The sequence below is a fragment of the Bos mutus genome, chromosome 12 (assembly GCF_027580195.1).
Source record: "Bos mutus isolate GX-2022 chromosome 12, NWIPB_WYAK_1.1, whole genome shotgun sequence".
NCBI classification, from domain to species: domain Eukaryota; kingdom Metazoa; phylum Chordata; class Mammalia; order Artiodactyla; family Bovidae; genus Bos; species Bos mutus.
Genome location: NC_091628.1, coordinates 82,255,050 through 82,267,895, shown reverse-complemented (window position 1 = coordinate 82,267,895; position 12,846 = coordinate 82,255,050). Strand labels below are relative to the sequence as shown.

General features: G+C 41.8%; 1 protein-coding gene across 1 annotated transcript in view; it reads left to right on the top strand.

The window, feature by feature from the left end:
* The first annotated feature begins 2,530 nt into the window (after positions 1-2,530).
* IPO5 (importin 5) overlaps positions 2,531-12,846 on the top strand; it is a 40,471-nt gene continuing 30,155 nt past the window's right edge. The window contains exons 1-3 of the mRNA XM_070380805.1: positions 2,531-2,713; positions 8,931-9,011; positions 11,346-11,538. Coding sequence (XP_070236906.1) covers positions 2,624-2,713; positions 8,931-9,011; positions 11,346-11,538 — 364 coding nt within the window. The 5' untranslated portion in view covers positions 2,531-2,623. The remainder of the gene's footprint in view (positions 2,714-8,930; positions 9,012-11,345; positions 11,539-12,846) is intronic.

Below are 12,846 nucleotides of genomic sequence, written 5' to 3'. Positions count from 1 at the left end.
TACTGGAGTGGGTTGCCACTTCCTTCTCCAGGGGATCTTCCTGACCCAGGGATCAAACCCGCATCTCCTGCATCTCCTGCACGGGTAGGTGGATTCTTTATCACTGAGCCACTAAGGGAGCTCTAGGCTTAGGTTGGATTTTCTATTATTTGAGATATTTGAGATAAATATATGTAATCTACAGAGTCATTGCCTATAAACACACATACTACAGCAGGTGTTAGATCAGGCCATACTCTGAGCAAGCCTGTAGGCAATTCACTTACTTCATAGGTAAGCTAGTCATTAAAGGTAATTGTTGTAGTATGTAATTCCCCAAATCCTAATAAACCTTGGGTGAGGTTATTAAGCCTCCTCAGAATCCAGACATGTCCACTGCAAAAAACAAAAATCAAAACCTACCCCAAATTAATGTACACAATGGTTTGTCTTTGAAGAAATAACGTGTTGTAAGAATGACAAATTGTCACACCTAAGAAACATCAATTCTACAAAGCTAGGTTGGCAATCTTCTTATGGACAACACCATCACAGTCAGAGATAAAACTCTCTAAGGGAGTTTTCTCCATGAATCAGTCAGAATTCTTTAAAAATATTTTGGCCAGCAATCATAGTTTCATGTGGATCCCTGGCAGCTCAGTTGATAAAAGAATCCGACTGCAAAGTGGGACACCTGGCTTGGGAAGATCCCCTGGAAGAGGGCATGGCAACCCCTCCAGTATTCTTGTCTGGCGGGCTACAGTCCATGAGGTCACAGAGTCAGGCACAACTGAGCACACCTAAGCACAGCACCCAAGCCTTGGCCCACAGATTCTGGACACAGTGGTCTAGACTCTAAATGTACAGCCGAGGTTTATCATTCACTCAAAAGCAAATGTTGCAAGACTTTCAAAGACTAGAACCTCAACAGAATAGTCAATGGGAAATTAAATCCCCTAAATAAATACTATGAGCAGCGAGAAATGTAGTCATCTCTATGTACTCGATGTGGAACCTTCTCTCTACAAATGTGTCTTCTTGAGACAGAAATGAATTGTTATTTTCTTCATTGTCACCTTTAGCCCAATGCATTGGACACAGTAGGAACTCATCAGAAGTGCCCTTTGATTGGAACATTCCTACTCCCTCAGCCTTTGGCACCTCCAATGAAGGCAGATTGGGGGTATTATCCATGCATTGAGTGAAGCGAAAGGGTTATTTGCTCAGTCCTGTCCCACTCTTTGCGGCCTGTCCGTGGAATTCTCCATGCAAGAATACTGGAGACAGGGTAGCCATTCCCTTCTCCAGGGGATCTTCCTGACCCAGGAATAGAACCTGCACCTCCTGCATCGCAGGCAGATTCTCCACAGTCTGAGTCACCAGGAAGCCCAGGATCTATGGATTAGTGAACTTCAAACTGAAACCAGGTCTCTGAGCTCCTAAGGACTGGTGTGAACCAAACACTTATTGAAAGATCACTACAAGCCAGTCTTTCTTTAGGAAAGGGAATGGGGGTCTTAATTTACCCCAGCCATTGAAAGAATGGCATCACGGATTCAATGGACAAGAGTTTGAGTAAACTCCGGGAGTTGGTGGACAGGGGAAGCCTGGCGTGCTGCAGTCCTTGGGGTCGCAGAGAGTCAGACACGACTGAGCGACTGAACTGAACTGATTGAAAGAAATGTGACCCCCAAACAAGGAAATCAAAGGAATAGTCTAGGATCCTGGGGTAAGAAGAGGGGGAGGAAAGTGTGCTACGTGGCTATCTCAGGACGACAACGGGCTAGGAGAGGAGGGTAGGCCTGGCGGCAGGGCCCGGGGCTGAGTAACCCCTCTTCCGGGCAAGCCCAGGGCGTGAGTCACCGGTGAGCCTGGCGGGAGGAAGGGGTGGCCTGAGTCACAGCCCCGGGGAAGATCAGGTCTGACTGACGGAGGGATCTGTGGAGCTGGGGGTAGAATGGAAGTAGGAGGTGGATTTTGAAACCCACTCCCTCCCTCTGGGGCAGGGGCGGCGGAGGGAGTGAGGGGGATCTAACCTAGGGTCCCAGGGGCTGAGGGCGCTGCTGGGGTAGCAGGGAGGGGCTGGCGGACAACGAGGGGAGGAGACCCGCCCGCCTGCGGCGCCGAAATCTCCCGCGCTCTGGAGTTGGCCCCTCCTCCCCAGCCCGGTCTCACGCCCCCTCGCAGCCCGGCAGGCTGGCCCACCGGCTCCCCCCGTTTTCCCCGCGACACAGCCGCGACCACAGCTGGGCCGCAAGGCCCCGCCCCCGCCCCGCCCCGCGCCCAGCCAGGCGGCCGGCCGCGCTGCCAGTGACGGCGCTGCAGGGTGCGTGGCCAATCGGCACGGCCCCCGAGGAGGCGGCCTCGGCTCCGCCCCTCCACCGGCGTCCAGGGCCAATGGGGCGCTGGCGCCGGCGGCCGCGGCGGGGGTGAGGGGTCACGAGGCCCCGCCCCGTCCTCCCCTTTCCCCTTTGCCCCGCCCTTTCTGGCCCGCTCCGCCCCCCCGCCCCCTCCTCAGTCCCGCGCCGAGGCTGGTGCCGGTCCCCGTGCTGGGCCCGCCCCCGCCCCTCCCGCCGGCCCGCCAGCGCGCCTCACGGCTCCTGTCTCCCCTCCCTCCTTCTCTCTCTCTCTCACGCCTAGCGCAATGGCGGCGGCCGCGGCGGAGCAGCAACAGTTCTACCTGCTCCTGGGAAACCTGCTCAGCCCCGACAATGTGGTCCGGAAACAGGCAGAGGTAACCAAGCGCGCCGCCCCCCGACTCTCGGCGCCCCGGGTCGGCGCGCCGACCCTGCCCCCCGACGCCGCCCGCCCGGGCCTCGGTCGGTCAGCCGCGGCGGCGCAGGCCAGGCCGGGCCGGGCCGGGCCGGGCGGGCGGCGGCCGCTCAGCCCACGTGTGAGGCGGCCCGCGGCTCCCTGCGGTGTCCCCGGGCCCTTCCGGCCCTTGCAGCCGCGGCGCCCGGCGCCAGTTACCTCCCCGCCGCCGCTCGCACACACGTGCGGCCGCTGCTGACACGCTGCCCCCGCCCAGATGGGGAAGCCGGGCGGCTGGGAGGGATGTGGGGTGTGGGGCGGGCCCCTCGGCTCCCCTCGCCCCTTTCCCGCTTTTCTCCGGCTGGGAGCCTCCCTCGCCCTTCCAGCTGTGGTCTCCACCCTGCCCAAGCCCTTTGGTCCCCCCCAAAACCCTGGCTGCTCCCTGAACCATCACCCCTGCTTTTCTTCTCCTGCCCCTCAACTCTTAACACCACCGTCCGTCCCTCCCTTCCCCGACCCCTCCTACTGAATAGTGTGCCTCGTCTTCTTTCCACCTATTTCCATCTCGTCCTCTTTCTCAGTCTAGTCTCTAATATCAGAAGCCGGATTTCCATTCCTCTCCCGCCTCCCCACCCCCCCGCCCCCACACACAAGTTTTTGCGAAGTTGCCTTTAGGATTTCTTTCCAAGCAGCTTGCACCTTACTTTGCTCATCCTTCAGATAAATTTTCTTTGGTCTCTAGAGACTAATGGGATACCCTTGGACTTCCGTTGTCTATCTGGGCTAGTGCCACATGTTTAAGGCTTTTTTAAATTTCACCCAATCTAACCTGAATTTCTCTTTTTTTTAACCACCTTATTGGCTCCTGACCGCCAAAATGTGGAGCTGTGGATAAAGTTTCAAGAGACAGTATTTGAAATGTATCTGCAAGTTCATTTATCAGGTAGCGGTAAGGCACACTTGGTTCTGTAGAAGACTGTTGTTCGAGTGTGTTGAGATGCGATTTGAGACACGTCAAGGGAAGGGCAGAAACTTTCCAGTTTCTGTTTAGTGCATTATCAGATCCTATCCTCAGACTTGATTACATATGGAATTTTTTGTCACCACGTGATTGAAGATTTTTATAAGATTCAGTGAAGGAAAAGAAAAAGATTCAATGAGGGATGTTCAGCCAGATATTCTTACAGAGCAAACATTTATTTTTACATAGCTAATGAAATCCTTTTCAGGACTCACGAGATTTTATAGTTGTTTTTAAAATCACAGCATCATTCCTACTTTAAATAGAGGATCTGCTGGTTACACTTAGTGGTTTTATGATCTGTGAGGTCAATACTTTGAAAGTTCAGTGCTGTGTGAAAAGCATTTTAAACTGTGATTAACTTTGTCCTAGTGACTGTCGATTCATTTATTATACACGTAATACATACTCAGGGTAAAAAATTCAAATTGCAAATAGTTTTTTATCCCATTCCCCAAAAGTAACCACTTTTAAGTGGTTATGCATCTTCCTTGCAAAATATTACATGTATATATATATATATACATTTATTTTTACACGAATGGGTTTATAATATGCATCCTGTTGCCCAACTTGGAATTTTTTATTCAGTGTATTTCACATTGCCCTATTAGAGGGTTTTGTTTTGCTTTTTAAAGCAGCTATGGATGCCTTTACTCAACCAGCCTCCTATGAATGAACGTTGAAGTTTCTAGTGTCCTGCTGGTAAAAACAGTGCTGTACATAGGAGTACGTGTATACTGTATTTTCAGACTTTTGCCAGGTTTGTTTGTATAATACTTAAAAGTTGTCTTTTCCTTAGAAGAGATATGCATTTGTTGGTTGCATCACTTTGCACTGATACCAGTGGGATGTGATGAGCCTGTAAAAACGTTTTAATGCTGTCTGCTAACTCTAGAGGTAATTTTTCACCAAAATAAGTTCTTAATCCCAACCCATAATAGAAATTTCCATGTGTTGCAAAGCAGAACAGCATTGTAATTAGTAAGCTAGTTTAATTCTCCCTCTTCCCTCCAGTTGCTTAAGTCTCTATTGTCAAGCCTAGTGGGGAATCTCTCTTCTATTGAACTAAATACCAATGTCTGGTTCAGCTTGAATTCCAATTGGTGCCTGTTGTAAATCTTTTATCTCTCCCATCACTTTGGGGATAGTTAGCAGCATTCAGCACATTTTCTCATCAAGAACAATTGAAAATAAGTACTTTTACGCTCTGAGTCTCTTTATTCTTAGTGAAAACATTCAGATACTATATTTTTCCTTTCATTGTCTATGCTGGGACTATGTTAACATGTAAAGTAAGTACTATAATACACAATTTTCTTAATTTGACAGAAAAGGTAAATGTTTGAGAGGAAGCTCCCTGGCACCATATAATATAGCACTAAACTCGTCTGTAGATAGAGCTCCTTAGGAAAGCAAAATATTTGAAACAGAAATGGCTGCATGAAATGATACCTTAATACCACCTTCTTCTCTTTTTTGCCTTACAAAGTGAACCTTTTATAACTAATCAAACTAAATAAAATTGAATATTACAGTTTGTTGTAACCTGGAAGCCATTGGGCTTCCCTGGTGGTTCAGCAGGTAGAGAATCCACCTGCAGTGCAGGAGACACGGGAGACACCAGTTTGATCCCTGGGTGGGGAAGATCCCCTGGATTAAGAAATGGCAACCCACTCCAGTATTGTAGCCTGAAAAATTCCATGGACAGAGGAGCCTGGCAAGCTATAATCCATGGGGTCGCAAAGAGCGAAGCGACTGAGCGCACACACACACCACAACAAATAACAGAATTTTTTCTTAACTAAAGAATTGGCAAGGGCTCAGTAAGTATTTGTGTAATTTACTCAGTCAAAGTAAAAATACTTAGTTGACACATAAATACCAAACTGTTGACTAAGGTGACTTGTTTTGACTCCAGATATGAAGTCAAGTACATTTAAAAACTTATTGTTATATATTGTTGAAATCATTGAATGGTTTCAGAACTTTTAAAAAGATAAAGCTTTTTACATTGTACAAAGCATTTGGTAGGCTTTATTTCTATTAAATCTTAAAGGATTTTTCTCTTTAGCTTTACAAAAAAATGTTTCTGGTATTTGAAGAAATGATTTAAATGCCTCTAAGTCCCAAAATTCAGTAATTAACAGAATAAGTTGAATGTCCATGGCATTCATGAGTGGACATTCTTCTATGACATAAGCTTGAGTATTTCACTAATCATATATGCATGGATTTTATATTCTCAGTTGTTTCCAATGACTTATATTCTTCATTGATTCTAGTACGACACTTGATTGATGAGATTTGAAGGAGGGCAACGTTTTAAAAATTTTACCTGAACCAGAGTGTTCGTTAGATAAAAGTTGTTTGTCCTCTCTTTACATTTCCACATAAAAAGTAAGTGAAAGTGTTAGTTGCTCAGTTGTGTCTGACTCTTTAGGACCCCATGGACTGTAGCCCACCAGTCTCATCTGTTCATGGGATTTCCCAGGCAAGAATACTGGAGTGGGTTGCCATTTCCTTCTCCAGGGGATCTTCCTGACCCAGGTATTGAACCCAGGTCTCCCACATTGTAGGTAGATTCTTTACCATCTGAGTCCACCAGGGAAGCCCATATACAATGTAGGCTTGCCATAAATATGTATGGAATGAGTAAGATGAGTGCATATTAGCATTTCTCCTTTGGGAGGGTTAGATGAGGTCTGCTTTACATTGTGTGATTGTTTTTGATGGTATCAAATGGAATTGCACTATGATTACAGTGACACTGCTCACATTTCGTTGAACCTGCCTGGACTAGTGCTAGGAATATTCTTAGAAAAATTGTATTTGCTGTTCTCTAACCTGCTCGGTGCTGAGAATACAACCAAAAAGTGATACCGTTTCTGTCTTTGTGGAACTCCGTCTACTTAGGCTAAGAATAAGTTATTCTTTTGACTTGAGGGCTGTGTTCTTGGCTGCCAAACTATCCTGACAATGTTGTGGTATAAATGTAATAATACTAGATCTGGATTGCCACACTGAAACATATCAAATGGGGAGACCCCTCTTGCAGGAGTCAGGGGTCACACTAAACTCTCATCTAGTTGACTTTTAATTTGTTTGGAATAGAGTTTAATAAGTTTTCTGAGCGTGGTATCTTAGTGAAGAATATTTTTTCCCCAGAACTTGATTTGGACCACTGAAAACTTAAATGTTTATAGCATCTACAGGGCAACAGGGGCTAAGCTAGTACAAGGAACAAAAAGACATTTTTATTGTACTGTTAGAGAGTTTGTTTAAATGAAAATACCTTTACATGAATTACCTCATTTCTGGATAAATTCAGACCCTCTTCTCTCCTCAGCTGTGAATGCTTTTGGTCACAGTTTTCAGCAGTGTTATGTTCCTATACGTTTATGTACTAGAGAGGAACTTGAGGTCATCAGAAGATTTTGTATTGTCTTTTCCTCAAAAATGTGTTCTTCCCCAAATTCAGATATTAAGAAGTTTGAAAACTAAATAGCACTGGTTGTTTAGGACAGTCGGGCTCCAGAGGTGAAACCCAGAGAGAGCATTCAGTGTTGGGGAGGTTCGGGGTATGGTTAGCCTCGGAAGACCAGAGTTCTTTGCACTATTTATTGGCTGTGATATTGAGCCAGTTGTTTAACTTCTGAGCCTTTATTTCCTTATCTGTCAATATCCCAGGGTACCACAGAGCACTAGACAAATGGGAGATGTGGATTCAAAGAAGTCCAGTTTTCCTTTCCCTGTCTTCATCACTTCTGACTAGAAAGAAAATAGGTAAATTATAGGGCACAGTAGCTGTTAAAGTGCAGGCCAGCTCTTTGAATTTAGCCTGCTGAGATATTAATGTGTTATCTACATGTTATACCCTTAAAGTGGATAGATGAGAATAGAATGTTTACTAAGAGACTTCTTGGGGAAAACAATTCCAAGTGTACTTAAAAGAATGATTTCTTTCCCACATTATTTGCATGCACATGAATCTATTTGTTGTTCAGTCTCTAAGTCATGTCCAACGCTATGCAGCCCCGTGAATTGCAGCCCGCCAGGCTTCTCTGTCCATGGGGATTTCCCAGGCAAGAATACTGGAGTGGGTTGCCATTTCCTTCTCTGGGGGATCTTTCCAACCCAGGGATTGAACCCACATCTCCCACGTTAGCAGGTGGATTCTTCACCACTGAGCCACCTGGGAGGTCCATGTGAATCTATACCTCTCTTCAGTTTACTTTCGTAGGCATCATATACTTAGGTCTTATATTTTGATCCACTCTTAACAATCTGCCTTTTAATTGGTGTCAGGTTTTGTTTTGTTTTTTTAACTGTTTTAACAGTTCGCTCTCATTATTTATGTGATTAATTGAAAAGGGAAGAAGTGTCCTGAGTTACAAAACCTAGATTTCTAGATCTATTAAAGTGATATCAAAGAAATGATACTAAGTTTTCTGGCCAACTTTCTCCTGACCTTTTATTTATGTATATAAAATGATTTCAGTATAATCCTTGCTTGAAAGAAAATGTAGCATAGAGAATTTGAATACTTGCCCTTTCTCTGACTTGCTTCATCTGAGGTTGTTTCTCTGGTGGTTATAAGTGGTAATTTGAACCAGTTCTACATCATCTAATCAAAACAATGTTGACAAAATAAGCAGTTTTCCATGATGGAGAAGGATATTGAGTGAGCACTTAACTGGCAGCATGATAGCCCAAGTCACATTGATCAAGGTTTTGGTTCTCTTAGGCCTTGAGTTTTTGTTTTGTTTTTTCCTTTTAATTAATTTATTTATTTTAATTGGAGGCTAGTTACTTTACAGTATTGTAGTGGTTTTTGCCATACATTGACATGAATCAGCCATGGCTGTACATGTGTCCCCTATCTGAACCCCCCTCCCAGGCCTTGAGTTTTATTAATCAGAGGAGCCCTAAGATCCTGTACATCAGAAAAATCTATTTAAGAAGGGTGGAAAGGATCTTAATTAAGTCACTTATTTGATATTTTCCCTTTCCTGGCCTGTCCAAAGTATGTTCTGTCACAGGAGAAAACTTCCACCAGACCTAGATTGGTGGACTCATCATGCATGAATCTTCCCTGCTCTTCTTGTCATTTCCTGTCACTGGTGTACTTGTGAAGTTTTCTAACATGATATTCTAATCTTTAATGTTTTTCATGTAGGAAACCTATGAGAATATCCCAGGCCAGTCGAAGATCACATTCCTTTTACAAGCCATCAGAAATACAGCAGCTGCTGAGGAGGTACTTCTTTAATACCTGAGAAATGTGCCTTTTTTTTTTACAAACAAGTTGGGTATCAGATGGTGGTCAGAGTGAGTAATGCGAACTGTTGTTTACTGTGTAGACGTTACCAGAACTCTGAACTTAATTCGTTGTGAAAAACTACTTGGAATGATAATTTTTTAAAATACTCTGTTTTAAGAGTGAGAATTTCTTTTTTTCCATGTAAGATGGTGTATCTCGAATGTTTTCGAATTAATGGTTCTTAAATAATTACATACAAATTATTAAATTTAAGTGATTTTTTTAATAGTTATAAAAATTTTTCTTCCTAGGAACAGTTCATTCTAAAGGAGGAAATTGAGTTCAGTGTTCTAATGTGTTGCCAAATGAAAAAATACTTTATGCTTAAGCTATCTCTGGATGGTGAAGAATTTGTGCTACAGATGCGTAAGAACAAGGACACACTTTGTTAGAATCCTTTAAAAATCATGATTTTTAGCAAATTACCTAGCTTCTGTACTAAATTCAAATGTATAGTTTGTTACTGCTCTTCTATTCGTTTAACAGCCAACTTTGTCTTCTCAAAAGTAATATCCTTGTGTATAATGAATGTTCATTGAATAGCCTCCCTCATGGAAAAGGCATCAAAATACCCAAGTCTAGAAAACTTACTCCAAGTAAAAAACATTGCATTAGAATTTTGTAAAGTGATACTTTATTGCTAGCAGTCACATTAGATGTAAAATGCTTCTATTAACACATGATGGAAATGAAGTCACACTCATCTTCTTATAGTGTTACACCTGCCTTCTAGTAGGTCAGTTTAAGCTGGCAATTTAGTGCTTTCCAGTACCACTTAGGAAACACTATAAATGTGCCTCAGTTTTTTAAAACAGGTGATAAAAGACACTTCTTCACCTTTGTAACATACTATTTTTCTTTAATTTAAAATGTCAAATGTGAGGAAATGTCAAATGTGAGGAACAAACATAGAAGTAACTTAAATCCCTAAAATAGTTGGCTGTTTTAATTCTTGAAGATCGATGCAGGTTAGCTATGAAACGTTTTCAAGCCAAGAATAATGTGAAAATTATTGAATTTTATCTTTAAAAACCTATTTTGAACCCTCTTTAGATCTTACTTTGATTTATGAACTAGCCTCAGAACCTCCATAAGTCAGTGTATGTGTGAGAAGAATTGCACTAATTTTAACCATTGTTTAACCTGTCTTGAGGGGCTTCCCTGGTAGCTCGGATGGTAAAGAATCTGCCTGCAGTGCAGGAGATGCGGGTTCAATCCCTGGGTTGGGAAGATCCCCTGGCGAAGGGAATGGCTACCCACTCCAGTATTCTTGCCTGGACAATCCCCATGGACAGAGAAGCCTGGGGGGGCTACAGTCCATGGGGTTGCAAAGAGTTGGACATGACTTAGCAACTAAGCACTGCGTAGCAACCTCTCTGAATCCTTTGTAGAGCATAAATTAAATTTTTCTCTCTGCCAGAAATGATTCCAAGTAAGATTCAGATAATGGAAAAAGTGGAAATTTTTATTTTTATGGCTTTTTGTTGTCACAGTATCAAAATAGTTACAGTGATCCATGAGTACTTGCAGTCCAGAAAAAAAGAACATGAAAAATTCAGTTTAATATTTTCAGTGGTTTATTGACTTTTGATAAAATTTTAAAATGGCATTTGTTTCAGCTTTCTTTTAATAATCTGAAGGACTATTATGTAGGAAATGCCGAATTTAAATACATTTTACAGATACAAAAATGGGTTAGTAATACACTTGCTGAGATTAGTTAGTACTTTTTAGGTGTGCGGAACTTGTAATATTTGCATGAATGAAATATAAAGACAAATGGATTTGATAGCATTTTATGTAAGAGGCTAATGAAAGGGTAATAATATAGTAAGATAGGCCAGGCTGGGAGCATAAGATTAAATAGGAAAGGTACTTTATATACTGGAATGACAGCCAGATAGAGACATAAGAAAAGACTTATTACAGGGTTTTTGACTTACATAAGATTTGCTTTTCTCCAAAGAGAATATTAAAAATACAAATTAAAGACAGGTTCATCATTACCAGGATTCAAGGTGTAATACGCTCAGGGCTTTTCCTCAGCTATAAACAAATAGCCTTTGTATGGCATTTTCTGTACAAAAGACTAATGTGATTAGAAAGATTTTTATATTTTTTATGTATTTTACCTTTTTTTAAACAAAATGCTTTTGAAATGAACTGTAAAAATAGAATAGTGAAATATATCAATGGCAGAGTGAATGTAGTTTGTTGGAAATTTTTTCTCCAGTAAGACACCAGGTCATTAACAATGTTATCTATTTATAGGCTAGACAAATGGCTGCCGTTCTCCTAAGACGTCTTTTGTCCTCTGCATTTGATGAAGTCTATCCAACTCTTCCCACTGATGTTCAGACTGCCATCAAGAGTGAGCTACTGATGATTATTCAAATGGAAACACAGTCTAGCATGAGGAAAAAAATTTGTGATATTGCTGCTGAACTGGCCAGGAATTTAATAGGTGTGTATGCAAATACAGTTATCATTATGTTACGGAAGAAAGTGAGTACATATTTCTTTTTTTGTTTCAGTGGAATCTTAGAGGACGAATCACAAGTACTTGAGTATCATTTATTCTGTTCAAAATGAAAGTGATTGTGGATTTTGCGTTTAAAACCAAACATTACAGATGTTGTGAAATGCAGATATAATTCTTACCTCTTAATCTTCAAAACCATTTCTCTGTAGAGAAATAATTTTCTAGTTTACTTTACAATTGTCAGTTTTATCTTCCCCATAATCTGTAGTTTTGAAAGTATAGTCTAACTTACAAACCTGGCAATAGAAGTAGAAATCATGGACTCCAGGAGATTTTGTGCTGTTATATTTGTGTTTATAAATTAAGCACGTGTGCTTACTATACTACTATAGTTTGTTATTCAGTACCACAAAATATTTTTAGAAATTAAGTTAAAACATTTGAAAATGCATTTTATCAGCAGCCAGATCTTTTTTTGGTCACACTTAAAACAGTAGTAGTATAATTGGATATGCTGTTACTTTTTTTTTTTTTGACAGAATCATCATAAACTCTGTTCACTTAGGTGGTATTTTTTAAAGGTTGAAAAGAATAATTCACTAAGATAAGGCTAACTTGGAAAATATTTTTAGTTGTGCTTAGTGAATTATGACATGACTTTTTAAATCTCCTTTCCTGGCGGCTCAGTGGTAAAGAATCCGCCTGCAATGCAGGAGATGCAGATTTGATCCCTGGGTCAGATCAGAAAGATCCCCTAGAGAAGGAAATGGTAACCCAGTCCAGTATTCTTACTTGGGAAATTCCGTGGGCATAGCAGCCTGGCGGGCTGCAGTACATAGGGTCACAAAGGAGTCAGACGCCTAAGCAGCTAAACCGCCGCCACTAGTAATGCGTATGTTCAACTTACTGATACAGCCAGTTCTTGAAAATTAATAGGAAATGTGTTAAGTTTTTAAGTAAGTTCTAAACCCACAGAAACTTGAATTTTTAAGTAACTTGGGAAGTTCTATTTTCAAATTTCTTGCAGATGAAATTTTTATAGGTTACATCACTCCTAACTCAAAATCACTTAATAATGGAAAAAGTGCTCTCTCCATAAATTTTTCTGTTATCCCACTTCTCCTTTCAGAGAAGTTCAGCATATGGGGGCGATTTTTAAAAAAGAAAAAATGCATAACATGTCTATATTCTCTGTAACTCCTAAGTTCTTTGTGACAGTAAAACCAACAAGTCTTAACTGGTTCAGTAGATTTTTGTGGTTCATTTTTATCGCAAGGTATCACAAAAATC